Below are 18,745 nucleotides of genomic sequence, written 5' to 3'. Positions count from 1 at the left end.
CAACCACAATGTTCAGTCTATTTTATTGAGATTTATTTTATAGAGAAACACAAGAGATGTAGATTGAAAACAAATTTTTCTACAAGTTTACATATTCCAGCATCACCTCTCACATTTTAAAACGTAAATTTTGTATGATGACTTTCCTAAATTCATACCGTTTTATTACTTATGATGCAGAGTTGTACAACAGCTTGCTTCAGGCATGGTATTCTGTTATAAATGCAACCAGATGAAAATGCAAAAAGTCTAGGGAAATAAGTCCAGCAAATAGAACTATCTGTCAGGTATTTTAAATGTAGAGAACTAAAACACAAACACAACAGAATTACATAAAATACAACAAACTAAATATATTGTATGTTTAAAAAAAAATCTGATTTTGTCCTTATTTGTAGTAAATATAAAACTAATGATAAAAATATCTATTTTTCTTCATTTCAAATTAAAAAGTAAAACAAATAATAATGTAGGTGTTAATGCCTTTTTAAATGTTAACCACTATATTGTACATTTTTTGAGGTTGAATGTGTTTACCTATTGAATCTCAATATGGTACTCCAGCTGCAATGAGGTAGACAAGGTTGTCCTGCAGAAGATGGTGAGGGGAGCTGAAAAGGCTGGGGTGTCCCCACCCCTCTTTTCAGGATTTGTTTTAGTGCCACTGCAGGAACAAGGCTCTGAACATTGTCCGTAAACTTTATAAACTGCTGCCATCAGGCAAACAGCACCACAATATCAAAACCAGAACCACCAGACTGCCACGCAGCTTTCTGCCTCAAGCTGTTAAACGGTCGAACTGTTCGACTGTTTGCATGACTGCAGGTATAAAACATTAAACTTATAGTAGTGTAGGTGTTTTTTTGCTTGTTTTTGTGTAGTTTGTGTTGTTATAAGTTTGTTTTCAATTAAATTCTTTTTCGCATTGTAATAGATCTCAAAGATGCTTTTCGTTTTGTTGAAAGCTATTTATTATAATAAAATGACGTTAGCATATTTGAATTTAGTTGGAATTTCAATTGGATTACACCACATTTTTAACGTGTCGCTACTTCTGTGGTTTATCGTTTTGATTAATAGGGTATAATGATGCAAACCTCTGTGGAAAAAAGGTAGGCGGGGGAAACACGCAAGTTCGAAAGGAAACAGGACTGAGATCGTGAATCATTTGCTGCTTGTTTATTGTGATGAGGCACTTTTAGCTCTTATAATGAAAGTTCGCATTGTAACCTTTGGACACTTTGCCAAACATTCACTGATAATATATGTGTTCTTATATAGACTAAGATGGTCTAAGCACACGTTTTCCATAAGTGTAATGTTTAATGTTTTCTAAAGAAACCAAACTATCTCTTGTTTTATTCGAATACACTGTTGGAAGTTTATGTTTATTTTTATATTTAGACACGCTTGTGCAGGTTATGTAATTACCACCCTGTCACGTAACGTTATTCTGTTTTTGTTTTGTTTTTTCATTCACGAAGATTTGGTTTCCAAAATGTAATTTACATCCATGTATCCAATTTGTTTCCTGTTTTGAACCACAACAGGAGAATTCATAAAAAAAGATCCTCTATATTAAAAATCGAAGAAAGATGGATAACGCCTATGGATTTATCTGACCCCAAAATTTCTTTCAGCAAGGTCCAGAGGCTGATTGGATAACTTAAGTAAACCTTTCGCTGATTGGATACTCAAGTGAACAGCGCACGTTGTCTATTGGTTTACAGTAACCCTTTATTATGTGCGGCTTGGTCCAGTTCTTCTTGTTGTGACTCCTCCGCGGTACAACACTATCTTCGGCATACATTACATGCGTGTAAGCATACACTACATTTGCGAAAAATGGCAGCTGACGAATAGAAAAAGTGGATCTTCAGTCGAAAAAAGACGGCACTTGTAAGTTCGTTCGTTAAAGTAAATGATACGTATTTTAGGAAAATCTAAACCTGGAGCTAGTCGAGCCCAGTGATGTGTACTTCTGCTTTATGATGTGGAAGAAACTGTTGTAAGAAGGTTAAGGCTAAGGTTAGCCTCCCCAGTTATTAGCCAGCAGCCGTGGCTAGCCGACCAAACGCTACCAGTTGTCAACATTGGGCCCAGACTATCACCTGCATGTGGTTTATGTTAACATCGTCTACGTGTTCTGAGAGCTAAAATGCAAAGTAGAAATTAATGTTAGCGCAATTATTAATTAGAAGTGAACCTGTCTAAGCTTTTACCACCGTTAGCTGGTACAAAGTAAACATTAGAAGTTGCTGACGGGTGACACACAGCGAAGGTGGACCAGGAGCTAAGAAGTTTGAGTTAAATATTGTAAAATAAATAACCCAAAAGAGTGGTTTTCTATATGTTGAATTAGTTTTGGATAAGTTGAAACTTTAGCTACTAATATCAGTAATAACTGCGTACCTAGATATCATTAACAGAAATGTGACTAAAGAAACTCTCAATATATTATCTGATTACCATCAACGTGAAATATTAGAAGGTAAGTCTATTTATATAGCGGTTATATATTTATAAGGTTTATTTTAATTCAAACGGTATAAATCAGAAACTGTTTGTTTGTTTTTCTTAACAGACACATTAATTGTGAAAATTTTGGACGTGGAGGACAGTTGATTTGCACTGACTAACATGGAAAAGTTGAGGGAATGTACACAGAGTTAACTGGGCTGTCCCAGCACAGCCCACAGGCCTGGCTTTGGAGCTCATGAAAAACCCCCTGCCCGCTTCAGGCTTCCTGTCTCAGTGGGAGTCGATTACTGAAAAACCACTCTACTGTAGCTGTAAAAATGCCCCCCATCTTTTTATCGTTAATAATAGCTGCTATTTTTTGTTGGATAATTTGATTTCATTTGGTATATGGTGTAAACAAAAGATTCTCAGTCTTGTGTTTAAATGCCAAGTCTCTGTAGTATTTCAGAGCTATGTGGTTGCATAAATGCGTACATTTTTAATTAATTACATTTTTTGACTTTTTTTTTAACAGCATCCAATCTTTTTGGATTGAACTCTGTCTGCACGCAGCTTAACATGTCAATATTTGCCCATTCACAGATATTCCATCTGATTCAGGTCTGGGATCTGCCTGGTACTTTCTAAAACTTTATTATAAGTTTACAGTGTTACTCCTCAGATTTTGGTCTCTGGGGAGTACTGACTAAATAATGGGATCAATAACAGCAACTAATCAATATCACATAGAAGTCAATATAAACACAAAATAATTTCAATTCAAAAATACTATATTAACCCCAAAGGGAAATTAAATGTTGTAGCTCATTATGAGGGTTTCTTCAAAGAGCCGTTGTAGATGCTGATGGCTGTGGGCAGGAAGGATCTCCTGTAGCGCTCCGTCTTACAGCAGATCTGAAGAAGCCTCTGACTGAAGACACTCTGTTGTTGTAGGACAGTCTCATGAAGAGGATGCTCAGGGTTCTCCATAATGTTCTTCAATTTAACAAACAACCATTGTAAAATGATCTCCAGAGGTTCTAGAGGAGTCCCCAAAACAGAGCCAGCCTTCTTTATCAGGTTGTTGAGCTTTTTAAGTCCCTGGCTCTGATGCTGCTTCCCCAGCATCCCCAACAGACTTATAGAAGATATGCAGCATCTTGCTGCAAACACCAAAGGACCTAAGCTTCCTCAAGAAGTACAGTCTGCTCTGTCCCTTCTTGTAGATGGCTTCAAAGTTGCATCTCCACTCCAGTCTGTTGTCCAGGTGACCACTGGGGTATTTATACTCCTCCACCACCTCCACCTCTTCTCCCATGATAGAAATAGTGTCTGACATATTCCTGTTTCTCTTAAAATCTACAATCATCTCCTTCGTTTTATTCACGTTCAAGATGAGATGATTGTTTCCACACCATGCTACAAACCAAATAACATTTGGTTTGCAAACAAATACAAATATGTTACTGTTTGAAAGATGTTCAGATGTTTAAATAAACAACCACAGCAAATGATTGAAGGACAATATCTGAGCATTGAGATACTTTAAAGCCTCAGATATTCAGTTTGAGTTCATTTGTTCACTTTGCTGGATTTTATTCTGAAGTCTTGCCATCCTCTTGTCAGCACCATTTAAAAGACTGGCTCCTTTGCATAACCCCCCCCCAATGTGCTGATTTTGGCCATAACACTCAACATTGCTTTCATCAGGCCATAACATATTTTCCCACAGGCTTTAAGGAGACTCCAAATTTAGCCCAGCTTGGATGTTTTTCTTTCTAAAAAGGCTTCAGTCTCACTGCCTCAAACCAGAGCCCAGAGATAAGAAGAATACAGAAGATTATTGTCGCTTGTAGACCACCTGGTATTTGACATTCCAGACATTCCTGCAGCTCATTTAATCTTGCTGTAGGCTTCTTGGCATTCTTTCTGACAGTTTTGAAAAGATGTCCAGTTCTTGCTGATGCCACTGTTGCATCATATTTTCTCTTTGACATCATCTGTCTTCACTGTGTTACATGGTATATCTAATTGCTTGGAAACTGTTTTGTGCTCTTCTCCTGACTGATACCTTTAGACAATGAGATCTGTGGTTTGTGCAGTAAGATGTGATCAGGGAAATGTGAGAAAACAGTTGAACCTTATTTTAGGTAGTTCAGTGGCCCTGTAAATGATGCCACTGATGTATTCCGTATAAGTTTGAATGTAGCGGTTCATTCTTAAACATCCCCAGGTAGATGAGAATGTCCAAACCCATCATTTTGCCCCATTAACATGCAGTTGCGATGTTATTTCCAAATTATTTTAAGAAAGAAATAAGCAGTTCTTAAGGGGGTCGGGTCCAACCTGGTAAAAAGCAGCAGTTGAGTGTATATGGTCCTTTTAAACACAATCCTGTGTAAACTTTTATCTGGCTTTTTCTGACTGGTTGTGATTAAGCAAGATTTTCCTCACTCTTCCCTTTTCTTTTCCATCATTACAATGACCCTATCCTCTAGCTTTAGCATGTCAGATGTGGGTGTCAAGGGCAGCAAAACTCCATCCATCTGATCAAGTATATTTTTGGCATGTAAACCTAGTATTCTACAAAACATTGTGTCTACGCAAACCCATGCACCTGCAATATTGCACACCTTGAAGTGTGGATGATGAATGCGATTTGATATGTTGTGCATGTCTAATTTTAAACCGTTGTGTTTTTAGATTTTTGCAAACAGCCAAACTGGGTGAAGATTCTGCAACCTCGTTTCTCATCCTAACAGCATCATCATTGCTCATCTGTCAACATGGGAAAAACCCCACTAAAAGGCAAGAATTTGGCTTTTTTGCTTTGTTTGATGTAATCGGTGTGCTGGAAGTTTTACAGTTCCAGATTTGAGCCTTAAAATCTTTTGGAAGTTTTGGGTGCTGATTGCTGCTGCGAAACCTTCCGTCTGGCTCCTTAAATTATATTTAAAGTGTGTGTGGAATAATTCATAAGTCATGTAGTTTCAACATGGCTGTTTTGTTTCATTGTGTTGCATCCATCTCATTTCTTACACTTAGAATAAAAGCTTTTTTAAATAAACAAAATCTTCAAGCTTAGGCTCATATTTAGCAACTCATGTAAATGTATAAACAATTTTTGCAGTCAAAATGATATATTCCTTTAACATATACAGTACAGACCAAAAGTTTGGACACACCTTCTCATTCAAAAAGTTTTCTTTATTTTCATGACTATGAATATTGTAGCTTCACACTGAAGGCATCAAAACTTATGAATTAATACATGTGTAATTATATACTGAACAAAAAAGTGTGAAACAACTGAAAATATGTCTTATATTCTAGGTTCTTCAAAGTAGCCACCTTTTGCTTTGATTACTGCTCCACACACTCTTGGCATTCTGTTGATGAGCTTCAAGAGGTAGTCACCTGAAATGGTTTTCCAACAGTCTTGAAGGAGTTCCCAGAGATGCTTAGCACTTGTTGGCCCTTTTGCCTTCACTCTGCGGTCCAGCTCACCCCAAAACATCTCGATTGGGTTCAGGTTCGGTGACTTTGGAGGCCAGGTCATCTGGCGCAGCACCCTATCACTCTCCTTCTTGGTCAAATAGCCCTTACACAGCCTGGAGGTGTGTTTGGGGTCATTGTCCTGTTGAAAAAGAAATGATGGTCCAACTAAACGCAAACCGGATGGAATAACATGCTGCTGCAAGATGCTGTGGTAGCCATGCTGATTCAGTATGCCTTCAGTTTTGAATAAATTCCCAACAGTGTCACCAGCAAAGCACCCCCACACCATCATACCACCTCCTCCATGCTTCACGGTGGGAACCAGGCATGTAGAGTCCATCCGTTCACCTCTTCTGCGCCGCACAAAGACACGGTGGTTGGAACCAAAGATCTCAAACTTGGACTCATCAGACCAAAGCACAGATTTCCACTGGTCTAATGTCCATTCCTTGTGTTCTTTAGCCCAAACAAGTCTCTTCTGCTTGTTGCCTGTCCTCAGCAGTGGTTTCCTAGCAGCTATTTTACCATGAAGGCCTGATTCATACAGTCTCCTCTTAACAGTTGTTCTAGAGATGTGTCTGCTGCTAGAACTCTGTGTGGCATTGACCTGTTCTCTAATCTGAGCTGCTGTTAACCTGCGATTTCTGAGGCTGGTGACTCGGATGAACTTATCGTCTGCAGCAGAGGTGACTCTTGGTCTTCCTTTCCTGGGGCGGTCCTCATGTGAGACAGTTTCTTTGTAGCGCTTGATGGTTTTTGCGACTGCACTTGGGGACACTTTCAAAGTTTTCCCAATTGTTCGGACTGACTGACCTTCATTTCTTAAAGTAATGATGGCCACTAGTTTGTCTTTACTACGCTGCTTTTTTCTTGGCATAATACAAATTCTAACAGTCTATTTAGTAGGACTATCAGCTGTGTACTGTATCCACCTCCTGCACAACACAACTGATGGTCCCAATCCCATTTATAAGGCTTGAAATCCCACTTATTAAACCTGACAGGGCACACCTGTGAAGTGAAAACCATTTCAGGTGACTACCTCTTGAAGCTCATCAACAGAATGCCAAGAGTGTGTGGAGCAGTAATCAAAGCAAAAGGTGGCTACTTTGAAGAACCTAGAATATAAGACATATTTTCAGTTGTTTCACACTTTTTTGTTCAGTATCTAATTCCACATGTGTTGATTCATAGTTTTGATGCCTTCAGTGTGAAGCTACAATATTCATAGTTATGAAAATAAAGAAAACTCTTTGAATGAGAAGGTGTGTCCAAGCTTTTGGTCTGTACTGTATATCAGACTGTCTTCATCCAGGGGAATTGATATTTTATGGATTATATTCTGACTTTCATCATTCAGATAAAAGCATAATTTTTCTCCTATTTCCCCTTTTTCTGTTTAGATCAGAAAGATGGCAAAAAAGAGAAACTGGGAAAGCCACTTTCACTACCAGGAACAACCCCTGCAACAACTAAAGGTAAATATTTATGTTTCCATAGTTGATTATGGGATTTTATCTCTGTCTCTGCCTTATTTCTATACATAATTTTGATTAATGTAAAGGTGTTTATTTATTCATTAGTCAGTAGAAGACTTAGAGATAGTTTACATATGATTTGGTAAAAATCTGCCATTTCAATTGAAATTTGACTTGTGTTTACTTGCACCAGTTTGAAAATAGATGATAGATGAGGTGGTCGCCTATAATCCTGTTCTAAAAAAAGCAACCCCTGTCATTAAACTGATGCTTAATACAGGGCAAAGCATAAAATTGCATAATAAATTTTTTTTTTCATAATTAAGATAGGGACAGGGAAATATAATCGTGTCATTTATCCAAAGGGGTTTAATGTTTGAACGCGTCTAACCTTATAACTTTAAAATGCAGTTAAAACAGAAAATATTATTGTAGCATTCTGCTAAAGGTCATGAACCGGGATATTTTCTTAGTGAGGAATGTTTTGTTTGGGTTGTTTCAGCTGTTATTACAGTCAGCACTTTGACTCTTTCATCCAGATGCTTTCAGCTGGGAAGAATACCTGAAAGAAACATCGTCCACACCAGCTCCAGCAAGCTGTTTTCGTCAGGTAAGCTTTAATGAAGCTGAATTTTGTTGTCTGTAAATGAGCTGCTTTAAAAAGCTACAGATGTGATTGGCTCCGGGTCTGTTTGACCATTAATCAAACCAGAATAACTCGTGAGTGACCTGCTGCTGGTAGATGTTACTTATTGGAATCGTATTGCCACATTTCCTTACAACACACTATGAGCAGATTATAAAAAATTGCCTTAAACAGTCATTTGTCAAAGTCACCACCAAGTCAGGTGTAAAAAAACACATGGTTGTTTCATGACGACTCACAGAAACGTCAGAAGTACGAAGAGGTGAAATAAGTGGAACCCAAATGATTCAGGCTGAAATGAGATATTTTGTGTGTTGGAACAATTTCCATTTGGATATTTGTTATGTTTTAATGTCTCTACAATTATTAAGTCTAATCTACAAATCACGTTGATGACTTAAATGTCATAAAAAGTCTTAAATTTAATAATATAAATGTTAGTTCTTAAAATCTTAATATGTCCAAGTCTTAATTTAGCCTTTTTTTCTTTTTATGGTTTCTACACGTTTTTAAATTGAGAAACATGCCTGCAGCAATAATTCATTGTGCGTGTTGGCTTCCACTACTGTGCCACAACAATTCAAAGCTCATGATTGATTTAAATAAATCTGCTCCTTGAGGGTGCAGATTGTTTCGTACCCTTAAACGGCACCAGAAATGGTGGGGACATTTTTTAACAGCCATACGTTTGTATTCGTACCAGCCAGAGGAATGTTATATATGGACAACAGTTGATTTTCAAGTACCGTTCTATATTCCACTTATCGTTTATTGTAAGGAAATAGCATTATAAGCATCTAACAACTTTGCACAAGCAAGAGGTCATTTGAACTTTGATCTCCATATTAAAAACTTTACCACGATGAAAAATAAACTCATATGCCAGGGTTTACGTACATGAGCATGAAATGGTTTGTTTTCAGGTATAAATTGCAAATAGGAAGGGACTAGATAGAAATGCTGAGGTATGAAATCTGGGTGTGAGTTGGCGAAGGGGCAAATTGACCCGCTACAGCTGGCCTATTGTTGTTTTTTAAAGGAATTGTACTGAAAACAATTTTTTTTTATCTTCTCCACTACCAGCTCCTTCAGGGGAGTGTAAGCAGGGTTCCTACAGAGCCTTGAAATACTACTGCTACTTCACTACCTAAACTGGACCTCTGGTCCTTAACCTAAGTGATTAAAAGACTAAACAATGCAATCAAAGTACTATTTTGGGGATTTTTTACTAACTAAACAAAGTTACCAAAGAGTTGGTTTCAGTTGGTCCAGATGCCACTAAAGCAGTGAAATGGTCCCATTCCACTCTGTCGATCGCAGCCTAGTGTCTTTCAGGATTCACGGAACCTACAGACAGGAGCTCTATATGAGCAGCTCAGTGTGGATATTTTGGACCCAGATGCCCAGAATGTTATTAAAACTCCAGACAGGAAACGTATGTAATGTTGAAATAAAAGAAATGTGTTGGAACCCTGTGCATATATACCCAGGTCTGTCTTGGAAAGCACTAAGATAAGTTAAAGTTATATTTAACTTATTTAAGATATAAGTTAAATAAGTGAGTTAGATATGAGATATTTGTCTGAGGTACAAGTAGCCAAAACCTAAAATACCAGAGCATTTTTATTTGTGTCTGCAGGCTAGAGTCCCACCCTCCAATGAGTTTAAGGTGGGCATGAAGCTTGAGGCTCATGACCCTCGCAATTCCACCTCAGTTTGCATCGCCACGGTGATGGGTTTAACTGGGGTCCGTCTACGACTCCGTCTGGATGGGAGTGACAACAGCAACGACTTCTGGAGGCTGGTTGACTCCTCCGATATCCAGCCTATAGGCACCTGTGAAAAGAACGGAGATATGCTGCAGCCTCCACTGGGTAAGACTGGCAGAGCGACACATCCCTGATGCATCCTGAAGCTTTTCATGTGGAAGTTCTAAGTTATTCTTCTCTGCTGCAGGATTTCGTATGAATGCCTCTTCTTGGCCCATGTTCCTGTTAAGAACCTTGAATGGAGCAGAGATGGCACCAGTAACAGCCTTCAAAAAGGTTTCTACTGGCTTTGAAAACATCTTAAAAATCTCTGAAATCACATTGGTATGCCAACATTTTAGGATGTAAATTTTGTTCTTTAGGAACCTCCGAGACCACCTCAAAATAGTTTCAAACCAGGTATGAAGCTTGAGGCGGTGGACAAGAAGAATCCGTACCTCATCTGCCCTGCCACCATCGGAGAAGTGAGGGGCGATGAGGTGTTTATCATGTTCGACGGCTGGAGGGGGGCCTTCGATTACTGGTGCAAGTACGACTCCCGGGACATCTTCCCGGTGGGCTGGTGCTCTCTCACTAAGCACAGCCTTCAACCGCCAGGCAACAGTGGTAAGTGTCCGCCTCTAGGTGGCAGCAGATATTTGCATGTGGCACTGCATCAAACGAGGCTGTATGAAGAAACTGTTTAGCTACAGTATAAATACTCAGAGTTCTTTAACAGGCTTTAAATATCTGGAAAGGTATGGAAAATAGAGTATGGAAATATGTCTGATTTTCTATTATTTATTTGTCTCATTTTGAGATTTCAAAAATTTAAGTATGCTTATAAAATGCTGTCGTTTTTTACATTGATTTACATTTAAATGAATACTTTAGCTTTGTTTTGACACATTAAACCTTGATTTTTAACAGCTTTCCCATCACTATTTAGTTTTTTTTTACATACTGAGTACAAACTCTTTCAAAAAGTTAAAAAAGGCAATTATAGATAGAGGATTCTCTTTTGCTGAATAACTGACTTTATTCAATTAAAGGAATCACAACCATCTCTGAATCTGGTCAGAGTTGATGGGAAGATGGTTGGAGCAGATTGCACCACGGCCACGCTTTAAGTGATCTTTATGTTGGACATTTTCACACACTATCTGTTTGCTCTGGAAGGGTTTTCTTTGTATAAATATATTTTCCTGTTGGTCGCTGCCTACAGTTTTAAGTACACTTGTAGAGGTTTAAGGTCCAGATTTCAGTGTGGAGCTCTTGAAAGGCTGTAGATACATCCAGACAGATGTGTCGTCATCACCGAGCTAAGAGAAACAAGGTGCAGTCCTGCTGTCAGTGTGTTAGTGTGGCTGTCTGGGTGGGATGGAGCAGAAGGAGAATTTATGCTGTTCACATCTTGCCTGTTTACATTAAAGCAGGTCTGTCCTGTATCTATTACACTATGTCTCAGACTGAGTGGCGAGAGAGAACAGAAGTTTCACCTACAAACACATCAAGATTTACAATCCTTACTTTAGTTCTTTAAATATATCCGTTTCATTTTTCTGCTCAGGAATAAGCCACAGGTTTGAAGTGGACAACAAAAGCACAGATATGTTCCCTACAGCTCATTTCTTTCAACTCACTCCTATAGTTGGTGTAATGTCACAGTTAAGCATTCATTTTCACATTTTTGACCTTTTCTGCTACTTAAAAGAAAATCAAGTTTTGGTCCACAGTGTTAATGGTTTCGTAGAAAAACATAAATTAGTAAAATACTGGCCTATTAATCTATTTCTGAAGAAATTGATCAATTAGAACAAATAGACCAATAGCAATATATTTAATTAAACTGCCAAAGACTGCTGTTGATAATTGGGAGTGTACAAGAGAATTTCTTTTACTAATGTTTATCCACGCTATGCTGTTGTTTCAGTTACTCTTCCAAAGAACCTGCAGATTCTCCCATCGTCCCCCTCCAAACCCAGCAGGCGTTCCATGCAGTCTCCCTACAGACTCCTTAACCCTCTGCCCGTTCTGCCTGTGAGGAAGGGGGTAAGAGGCCGTCGGCCCAAGAGCGAGACCCTCGCTTTGCTCAAAGCTGTGGCAGAGGCTGCAGCTTCCCACAACAGAGCTGTTCCTGAAAACACTCAGCTAGTGCCCCGGGTTCACAAGAAACGAGGACCCAAACCTGGAAGCAAGGTGAGGCTTAGCTGAGCAAACCCAGACTCGAACATCTCATCTGATTATATGTTGCTTCCACATTTCCACCATTTATCTGCCTGCTAATGAATTTGTACTTTTTTTTTTATAGAGAAAGTCCAAGATTTTGCAAAGCGCAACACAACTTCCAAGCATCCAGGTTCCACAAGAAAATCCTCCCAGCCTCAACTCGGTGGTTTCAACAGGTACGGATGAACTTTCTTTTGCCGGCCAGTGAGCTTCTGGATGTAGAACTTGGATTTAATGATTCCACTCAGGTGGCTAATATGTTCAATGCGCCTCTTGTGTTTGTGTTCGGCCTCAGTGTGTGTGTACGTGAATAAGCATGGAAACTGTGGTCCCCACTTGGACAGGAAGCAGATGCAGCACTTGCCAGACCACTTTGGCCCGGGGCCAGTGAACACTGTGCTCCGGCAAGTGGTCCAGTCATGTATAGACTCTGCTTACCAGCCAAAGGTCCTCCTCAGTGCTCTGCAGAGTGATTCAGGGGGAGGTGAAGCTGTCAAAGGTAAAAACACAGATATGGTCTTATATCATGGGAACTGAGAAAAAAAGTTATTTGACTTTCACATGAAAATGTGTTGCTTGTCTTCAAAGTGAGAACAGATGGTGGTGTTCGTGTGATCAAACTACCGTCTGCCTCCAGTGCTTCCTTTGTCTTACGATTCCTAGAGAGCATGTGTCGTCATCTTCAGTGTGACAACCTGTTCAGCAGCCAGCCGTTCAGCCACTACACAGCTTATGACAGGAACAAGTCTGGTAAAATTAAATATCCACTTTCTGTTAGAACTATGAAAAAGAATAAGCATGGTCTCATTATCACATCACATGAGTTGTGTGTAGCAATTTAATCTTTATTCTTTTTCACTTCTAGTGAAAGAAGAGGCGCTTGATGTTCCCTCTCTGGCCCGGGGCAGTAAACGCAGTCTCTCAGGGCTCTCTCCTCCGTACGCTGCCCCTCTTTCTCCTAAACATTTACGGGCCGAGGCTCACCCATCTGAAGGTACCGCTCATATTTTAAATGTTTTATTTCCGTGTGCTGACAATGCAATTCCTACTAAAGAAGACAAGAGGGAGTCAACGAAGCTCCCATTTTTGCATGTGCTGTTTGTTTCATTTCTGCACTGGATTCACAAAGCAGTTTGCAGTAAGTATAAGCAGGTGCAAGCAATCGGCACCTGTTTTTGCATCATGTCACACTTGAAACTCTGAAAAATATTTCAGTTTTTTTCTATTATTTTAATTAACAAAGAACTCCATGTCCTGACTTGCAGAGGCACTTGTTTTACCATAAAGTAAAACCTCCGACTGTATCGCTGAGGATTATCAATGGTGTAAAAAATTATTGTTCATTGAATTAAAGCATGACTAAATAAAAAAAATACATTGATTAAAGTTTAAAAATGTATCATATAAAGTAAAATTATTACATGTAATTCGCTTTGCACTGATCAAAAATTTTATAACTTCAGTTTTTGTAAAACTTTGACTAGTACATGTTGGGTTAACATTTTAAACTGGCTTCAACACCGTATGTTAGCATTATGTTTTGCTAGTATTTCTGAAACAGCAGTCTGTGTGCATTCTTTAGAGAATGTCCATCCTTATCTTAATTCAGAGATTTTTCAAAAGCTTAACATTTCACCATGTTTCATGACAGACAGGCGTTGGAAGCTCAAATAGATCAAACGGCAACCTTGCTGGAATATGTTCAGCCTTCCTGTTATCTGCTGAAAATCTCACTCTCTGCCAGCTTGTATGAACCACAGACATGCCTTAACATGTCGTAGAAAATAGTTTCCCTTCAAATTGCTTCTTACATCTCTGCAACTTCCTTTTTAAACACCTCATTGAGACTGAAAATGACTGACTGAGGTTTTCCTTTGTAACAACCTCTACACAGAAGAGTGTTCTTATTGTGACCTGGTAGTGTTTTAGTTACAGTGGGTTAAAGAGTGTCTTTGAGTTTCCCACCAGTCAGCCACTTATATGGACAAATCTGGTGGAAAATCTGCCTTTTCCTTCTCCGGCACCAAAATTCCCCTCAGCTTTTTCTCTGTGTATAATATACATAAATGTAGCAACACATGGTCAGATTTCCCCCTGAATCCATGCGTAATACCTTGTCTTAATATTGGCAAACTGTCAATGCAGTAAGATTCTATTTTGCTCGGTAGAGCTATCTCAGGAGCAGATCAGAATTAGAAGGACAAACAGACTTGGGTTTGCACTCATTTAACACCTGCAGATAGCTTTTGAAATTCAAAATAAAGTGCATTTAAATAATGATCATTTCAAATCATTTATGTTTTGCTCCTTTCAGCAGAGACTCTGCCACATGAAGAGAACGGCCTCATCAAAGAGCAGCGATACATGGACTCGGCTTCCAACTCCATGACCCCTCGGCCCCAATCAGTGCGGAGTTCCTCTGAGTACCACCCCCAGGCCAGCAGCCTCTACCATCACAGCAGCAGCACAGTGATGCGGCTTCACTCGTCTAACCCTGCAGAGCTCTCCTCAACACAGCTGCTCAGACGAGTCGAAGGTACAGAACAAGTCTGCCTGAGAGCAATGTTACTGCTTTACACTTTATACCTAACTGACGCATTGTTCTGCAAGAATACTGCATTTATTTGGTCTGTGTGCTCTGGCAGCAGCTAGCTCCACCACCGGTCCTGAATCTATTGGTTCTGATCGAGAAAATCTGCAGCTGCCCAGTAAAAACCCTTCCTCATGGTCCATTGAAGAGGTCATGCAGTTTGTCAGAGATGCAGACCCCACAGCGTTGGCGCCTCATGCAGAACTATTCAGAAAACATGTAAGTTAACAGAAAGAAATCCACTTTGGTCTGTGGGAAGCTGGTTTTCTTCAGTAATGTGTCTTCCTTCTTATTTCTGTAGGAGATTGATGGAAAGGCTTTGATGCTTCTACGGAGCGACATGATAATGAAGTACATGGGTCTGAAACTGGGGCCGGCTCTGAAGCTTTGCCATCACATAGAGCGGTTGAAACAAGGCAAACTGTGAGAAGTCAGGGCAGCCAGGACCCTCTCAGACCTGTGAGCAATAAGCCCAGAAAGAGCCAGCGTTTGGATCTTGACTCCTGGGCCACGCAGGGGTTACATGTTACACTAGACTCCTCCTGGAGGGACTAATTCGGTGTTACAACTTCATCCTGACTTCCAGAACGGAGAAAAAGTGTGCTGTGCATAGCTAACACATTACCTCATCCCCTCACCAGTGAACAAAAAGCTGTTCAAGTCTAATAAACAACACAGACTTCTAAGAGATCCCAAAGCAGAATGATCCCTGTAGTGTTTACATTGCATCACACACGTGCACACAAGAACGATGTTTCCTTCTTTTTTTTTTACGGAGCTGAAACGTTTTGATCCTGATGTTGGATCCCCAAAGATGGAGAATGTTTTTATTACTGTTGAATTTCTACCTAATAAGAAAGGATTAGTATACTGAGAAAAAGGCAAACATGAAATGTCGTCATACTCTAGAAGACAATTTAATGCTCTTATCCGTGCTGTTGTATAGTTATTTTCATTCCCTGTTTGTCTGCATAAAGGATTCCACACTGTCTAGACCGACATTTTCACAGACTTGTCAGTGTGTTTGTCAGGAACCATGTTATCTATTTTTTTTTTTTACTGAATTTGATGATTTTCATGAGTGTCCTGCTTAATCATTAACTGTGTAAGTCTCTGTGAATTATTGTGTCTTAGCGGATTCAAAGTTGCCTCCCACTGGTATAGATGCTCCGATCTGAATTCAGTGGCCAACGTCTGATCTCCAGTTTTTGTAAAACAGTTTTTGTATCCCAGTCTTTGATGAGCGGAAGATGGATGGAGAGTGGCATAGTAACACCATTCAGAATTTTCTTTTCTACAATCCCTGCTACGAGTGGTCCTAAATTATTTAGATTAGGAGCAGAGGTGACATCACACCAGATTTCAAAACGACGGCAACATTATTGTATTGAGTTGACATTTTAAACTGCCTTTAGCATCTTGTATTAGTGATCGGGTTGGTTAGCATGACTGAAACATTGTTATCCGTTTGTATTCCCTGGAGAAGGAAGTTCCTTTTCTTCTGAGATTTCCAAAATGCCATTTCCAAATCCGGTTTATTCCCTCACAGACAGGTTGAAGGCTGAAAAGGATAAGGTTGCTTTCACATTGGACGAGGCATGCACTGTTCTCGCAGCAGGGTGCATGAAGGACGCAGGAAAGACCATGGTATTAGCTAACAGTTTTGTAATAGAAAAACGTGTCATTTCCAACTTATTGTACTTTTTGCTGCTTTTTTGCGGATGGCGCAGCCACGGCCTGCTATTGAGCAACACACACACGTTGTGTTTTGATGTGGAGCGTAGCGTCCACCGCCACCTATTTGAAAGCATCCTTGAATCGTGTCCTGAAAGTCTTGCTCTCTCTCGCTCCACCGCAGCCCGAATGAACGTGACCTGTCTCGACATGTAGAAAATAGTTTGGTTCTTACATCTCTGTGCAGGCTCTGACTCGATTTTAAACACGTCATTGTCCGACTTTGTCTTCTCCTCTCAGTAACGACGTGCACACCGGAGTGTTGTTTTTAGGACAACTCGGCTACTCTTAGTGGTGGTGTGTTCACTGATTGAAAAAAGATCAGGTTGTTGAGTTTCCAGTCATCATGTTTTCTCGGAGCATCTCCACCTGGTTTTCCGTGCATTTCTTTTTAAGTCACAAGTTAGTTTATCTGTTTTAATAAGCAGAATGTTTTAAGGATGCAGAAGAGACATTTCTAAGGGCTTCTTATGTTAAGGTTTGCTCTTTTTTAAACCGCCATGTATCATGTAAGCTTGTTGGTCTGCCTGAAACCTCAGCGTTTTTACTCTCGACCATAACAATCACTGTTAGCTATGTATACAGATCTGTACAGTTTTATGGGTTTAACCATGAATATCAGCAACAGAATGTACATTTTGTAGAAACTTAATATTTTAAGGAAATCATATGCATAAGATAGAAATGTGAAGCTAAAAAAGGGGAAGGGTTGAGTATGTAACAGTGGTTTCCACTCTTTTTTGTTTTTTAATACTTAACGCAGTGCTTTTAGTTCACTTTCTTCCAGTTCTAGATCCTGCCTTGCTTTACCTACATTTCTCAGGTTCATGTGGTCTTTGTTAGTAGAAGCTTTTGTAGCATAATGTTTATACTGTACCTATAAAAAACGGTTTGCTCCTGTTACCCATGCTCCCTTCATCCACTTTTAAACTTGTGCCATATTATATTCAACACAGGATGGAAGTGCCGTTGATTTCCCTCTCGCATCTTCTTTAAAGTACTTGAAAACATGTTTTGCAAAACATCACTAGTCTATTACATCACAGCAGATAAAGGATTTGTTTACGATGTGTATTTTATTTTTTTTTCTCCCATAAAGATACGACAACCAAGAAGGTTCATGTGCTTTTACTGTCTACAAGGGATCGCTTTGATTAATAAGAGATGTTCAGAAACGGGAAAACTTTGATTTACTGTTGGTTTACTTTTATTCACTCATCTCAGGGTGGTTTCTTATTGATTTGGGCTTTTAATGATTTACCTAAACCATTTTCTTTACTCTGTGGAATAATGATTCTTTTTTTAAAGCAATGATTCATTTCCTTTTATTCACACATACATTATTCATACAAGCTGAAATATGTACATACAGGCCCTGATACTTTGTTAAATGTTCCTTAGCACGCACTTTAACAAGGGACTGGCTCAGTTCTGGCTGGATTTTGGACATCTCTTTAATTTAAACTGGTTGCTTTACTGTCGTGGACCAACTTTTAAGCATGATCCAGAAATTTTCAACAGGGTTCAGTTCGAGGCTTAATGTTAGCCTGCAATATGTATTTCACCATCAGTTTTGATGCATTAATAAATAAAACCCCAAATTAATATGACATTGCTGAAGATGAGGAGTGTCTGTAAACCTCTGACCAGCGCTGCAAAAAAATACAAGCATGAAAACCGGAGATAGCGCCAGAAATTTGCACTGTAAATGATAAATAGACATAGGAAATTCCCCATTAATCAAAGTATGTCATCCACCATTAAACTAAATGTAAATACTTGTTTGAAGATAAACTCATCTGTAGCATCGGGAGAAGTAAGTTCATTAAATCAGTCACTGTTGCATCCTGATCTCTTCATCATAGAATTAAACAAGTGTCAAAACAATTTGACAACAAATCAGAAACCTTTAAGGACGATTTAAATTGATCACATTTATTTTGACACAAGCTCTTAAAGAAACTGAAAAGTTCCCGGCCATTGTAACTATTATGTTCAGATAGTCTATCATGCTGAGAAACATATCACCAAATGCTGGAGTCTGGAATGTTGCAAGAGGTTCTTCCTAGAGGATGTTTTGATTCCAGTTCTAATTCATGGGTGGCTCCCTGGGCTGAATTGTGAGACAGACTGCATCAGGATGCCTCACCTGACTCGTGGCAGCAATTCTTGGACAAGTTGTCTTCCAAATGTCCCTCTAACAGTCAGAAGGAGGGTTTATTGAGGAAAATTACTTTGCAGAGTTCATCTACTGCCCATCCTAGTGCTTCCTGCATTTTGTTAGTCTGGCCTTAATGGATAGACTAACAATTTTTGGACTACTAACATTTTTGGACACAGATGGCTTCTGCTGCTATTGTTG

General features: G+C 39.3%; 1 protein-coding gene across 1 annotated transcript; it reads left to right on the top strand.

Moving 5' to 3' along the window:
- Positions 1-1,765: 1,765 nt before the first annotated feature.
- LOC124874447 (sex comb on midleg-like protein 2) lies at positions 1,766-17,498 on the top strand. The gene is made up of 15 exons (XM_047375799.1): positions 1,766-1,899; positions 5,164-5,268; positions 7,362-7,436; positions 7,976-8,046; positions 9,722-9,956; positions 10,039-10,127; positions 10,214-10,457; positions 11,764-12,029; positions 12,142-12,235; positions 12,355-12,558; positions 12,648-12,809; positions 12,925-13,053; positions 14,374-14,595; positions 14,705-14,868; positions 14,951-17,498. Exons 2-15 carry the CDS (start codon positions 5,247-5,249, stop codon positions 15,074-15,076), a joined length of 2,103 nt encoding a protein of 700 aa, XP_047231755.1. The 5' UTR covers positions 1,766-1,899; positions 5,164-5,246; the 3' UTR covers positions 15,077-17,498.
- Positions 17,499-18,745: the final 1,247 nt, after the last annotated feature.

This window comes from Girardinichthys multiradiatus, chromosome 9 (genome assembly GCF_021462225.1).
Source record: "Girardinichthys multiradiatus isolate DD_20200921_A chromosome 9, DD_fGirMul_XY1, whole genome shotgun sequence".
NCBI classification, from domain to species: domain Eukaryota; kingdom Metazoa; phylum Chordata; class Actinopteri; order Cyprinodontiformes; family Goodeidae; genus Girardinichthys; species Girardinichthys multiradiatus.
This window is presented reverse-complemented; position numbering and strand designations above follow the sequence as displayed.

Bases quoted from the DNA above. Each gene is read 5' to 3' on its own strand.
- LOC124874447 (XM_047375799.1), top strand. From the start codon at position 5,247: ATGGGAAAAACCCCACTAAAAG. The intron at 10,128-10,213 runs GTTTCTACTGGC...TTTGTTCTTTAG, and splicing joins CAGTAACAGCCTTCAAAAAG to GAACCTCCGAGACCACCTCA. The intron at 14,596-14,704 runs GTACAGAACAAG...GTGCTCTGGCAG, and splicing joins GCTGCTCAGACGAGTCGAAG to CAGCTAGCTCCACCACCGGT.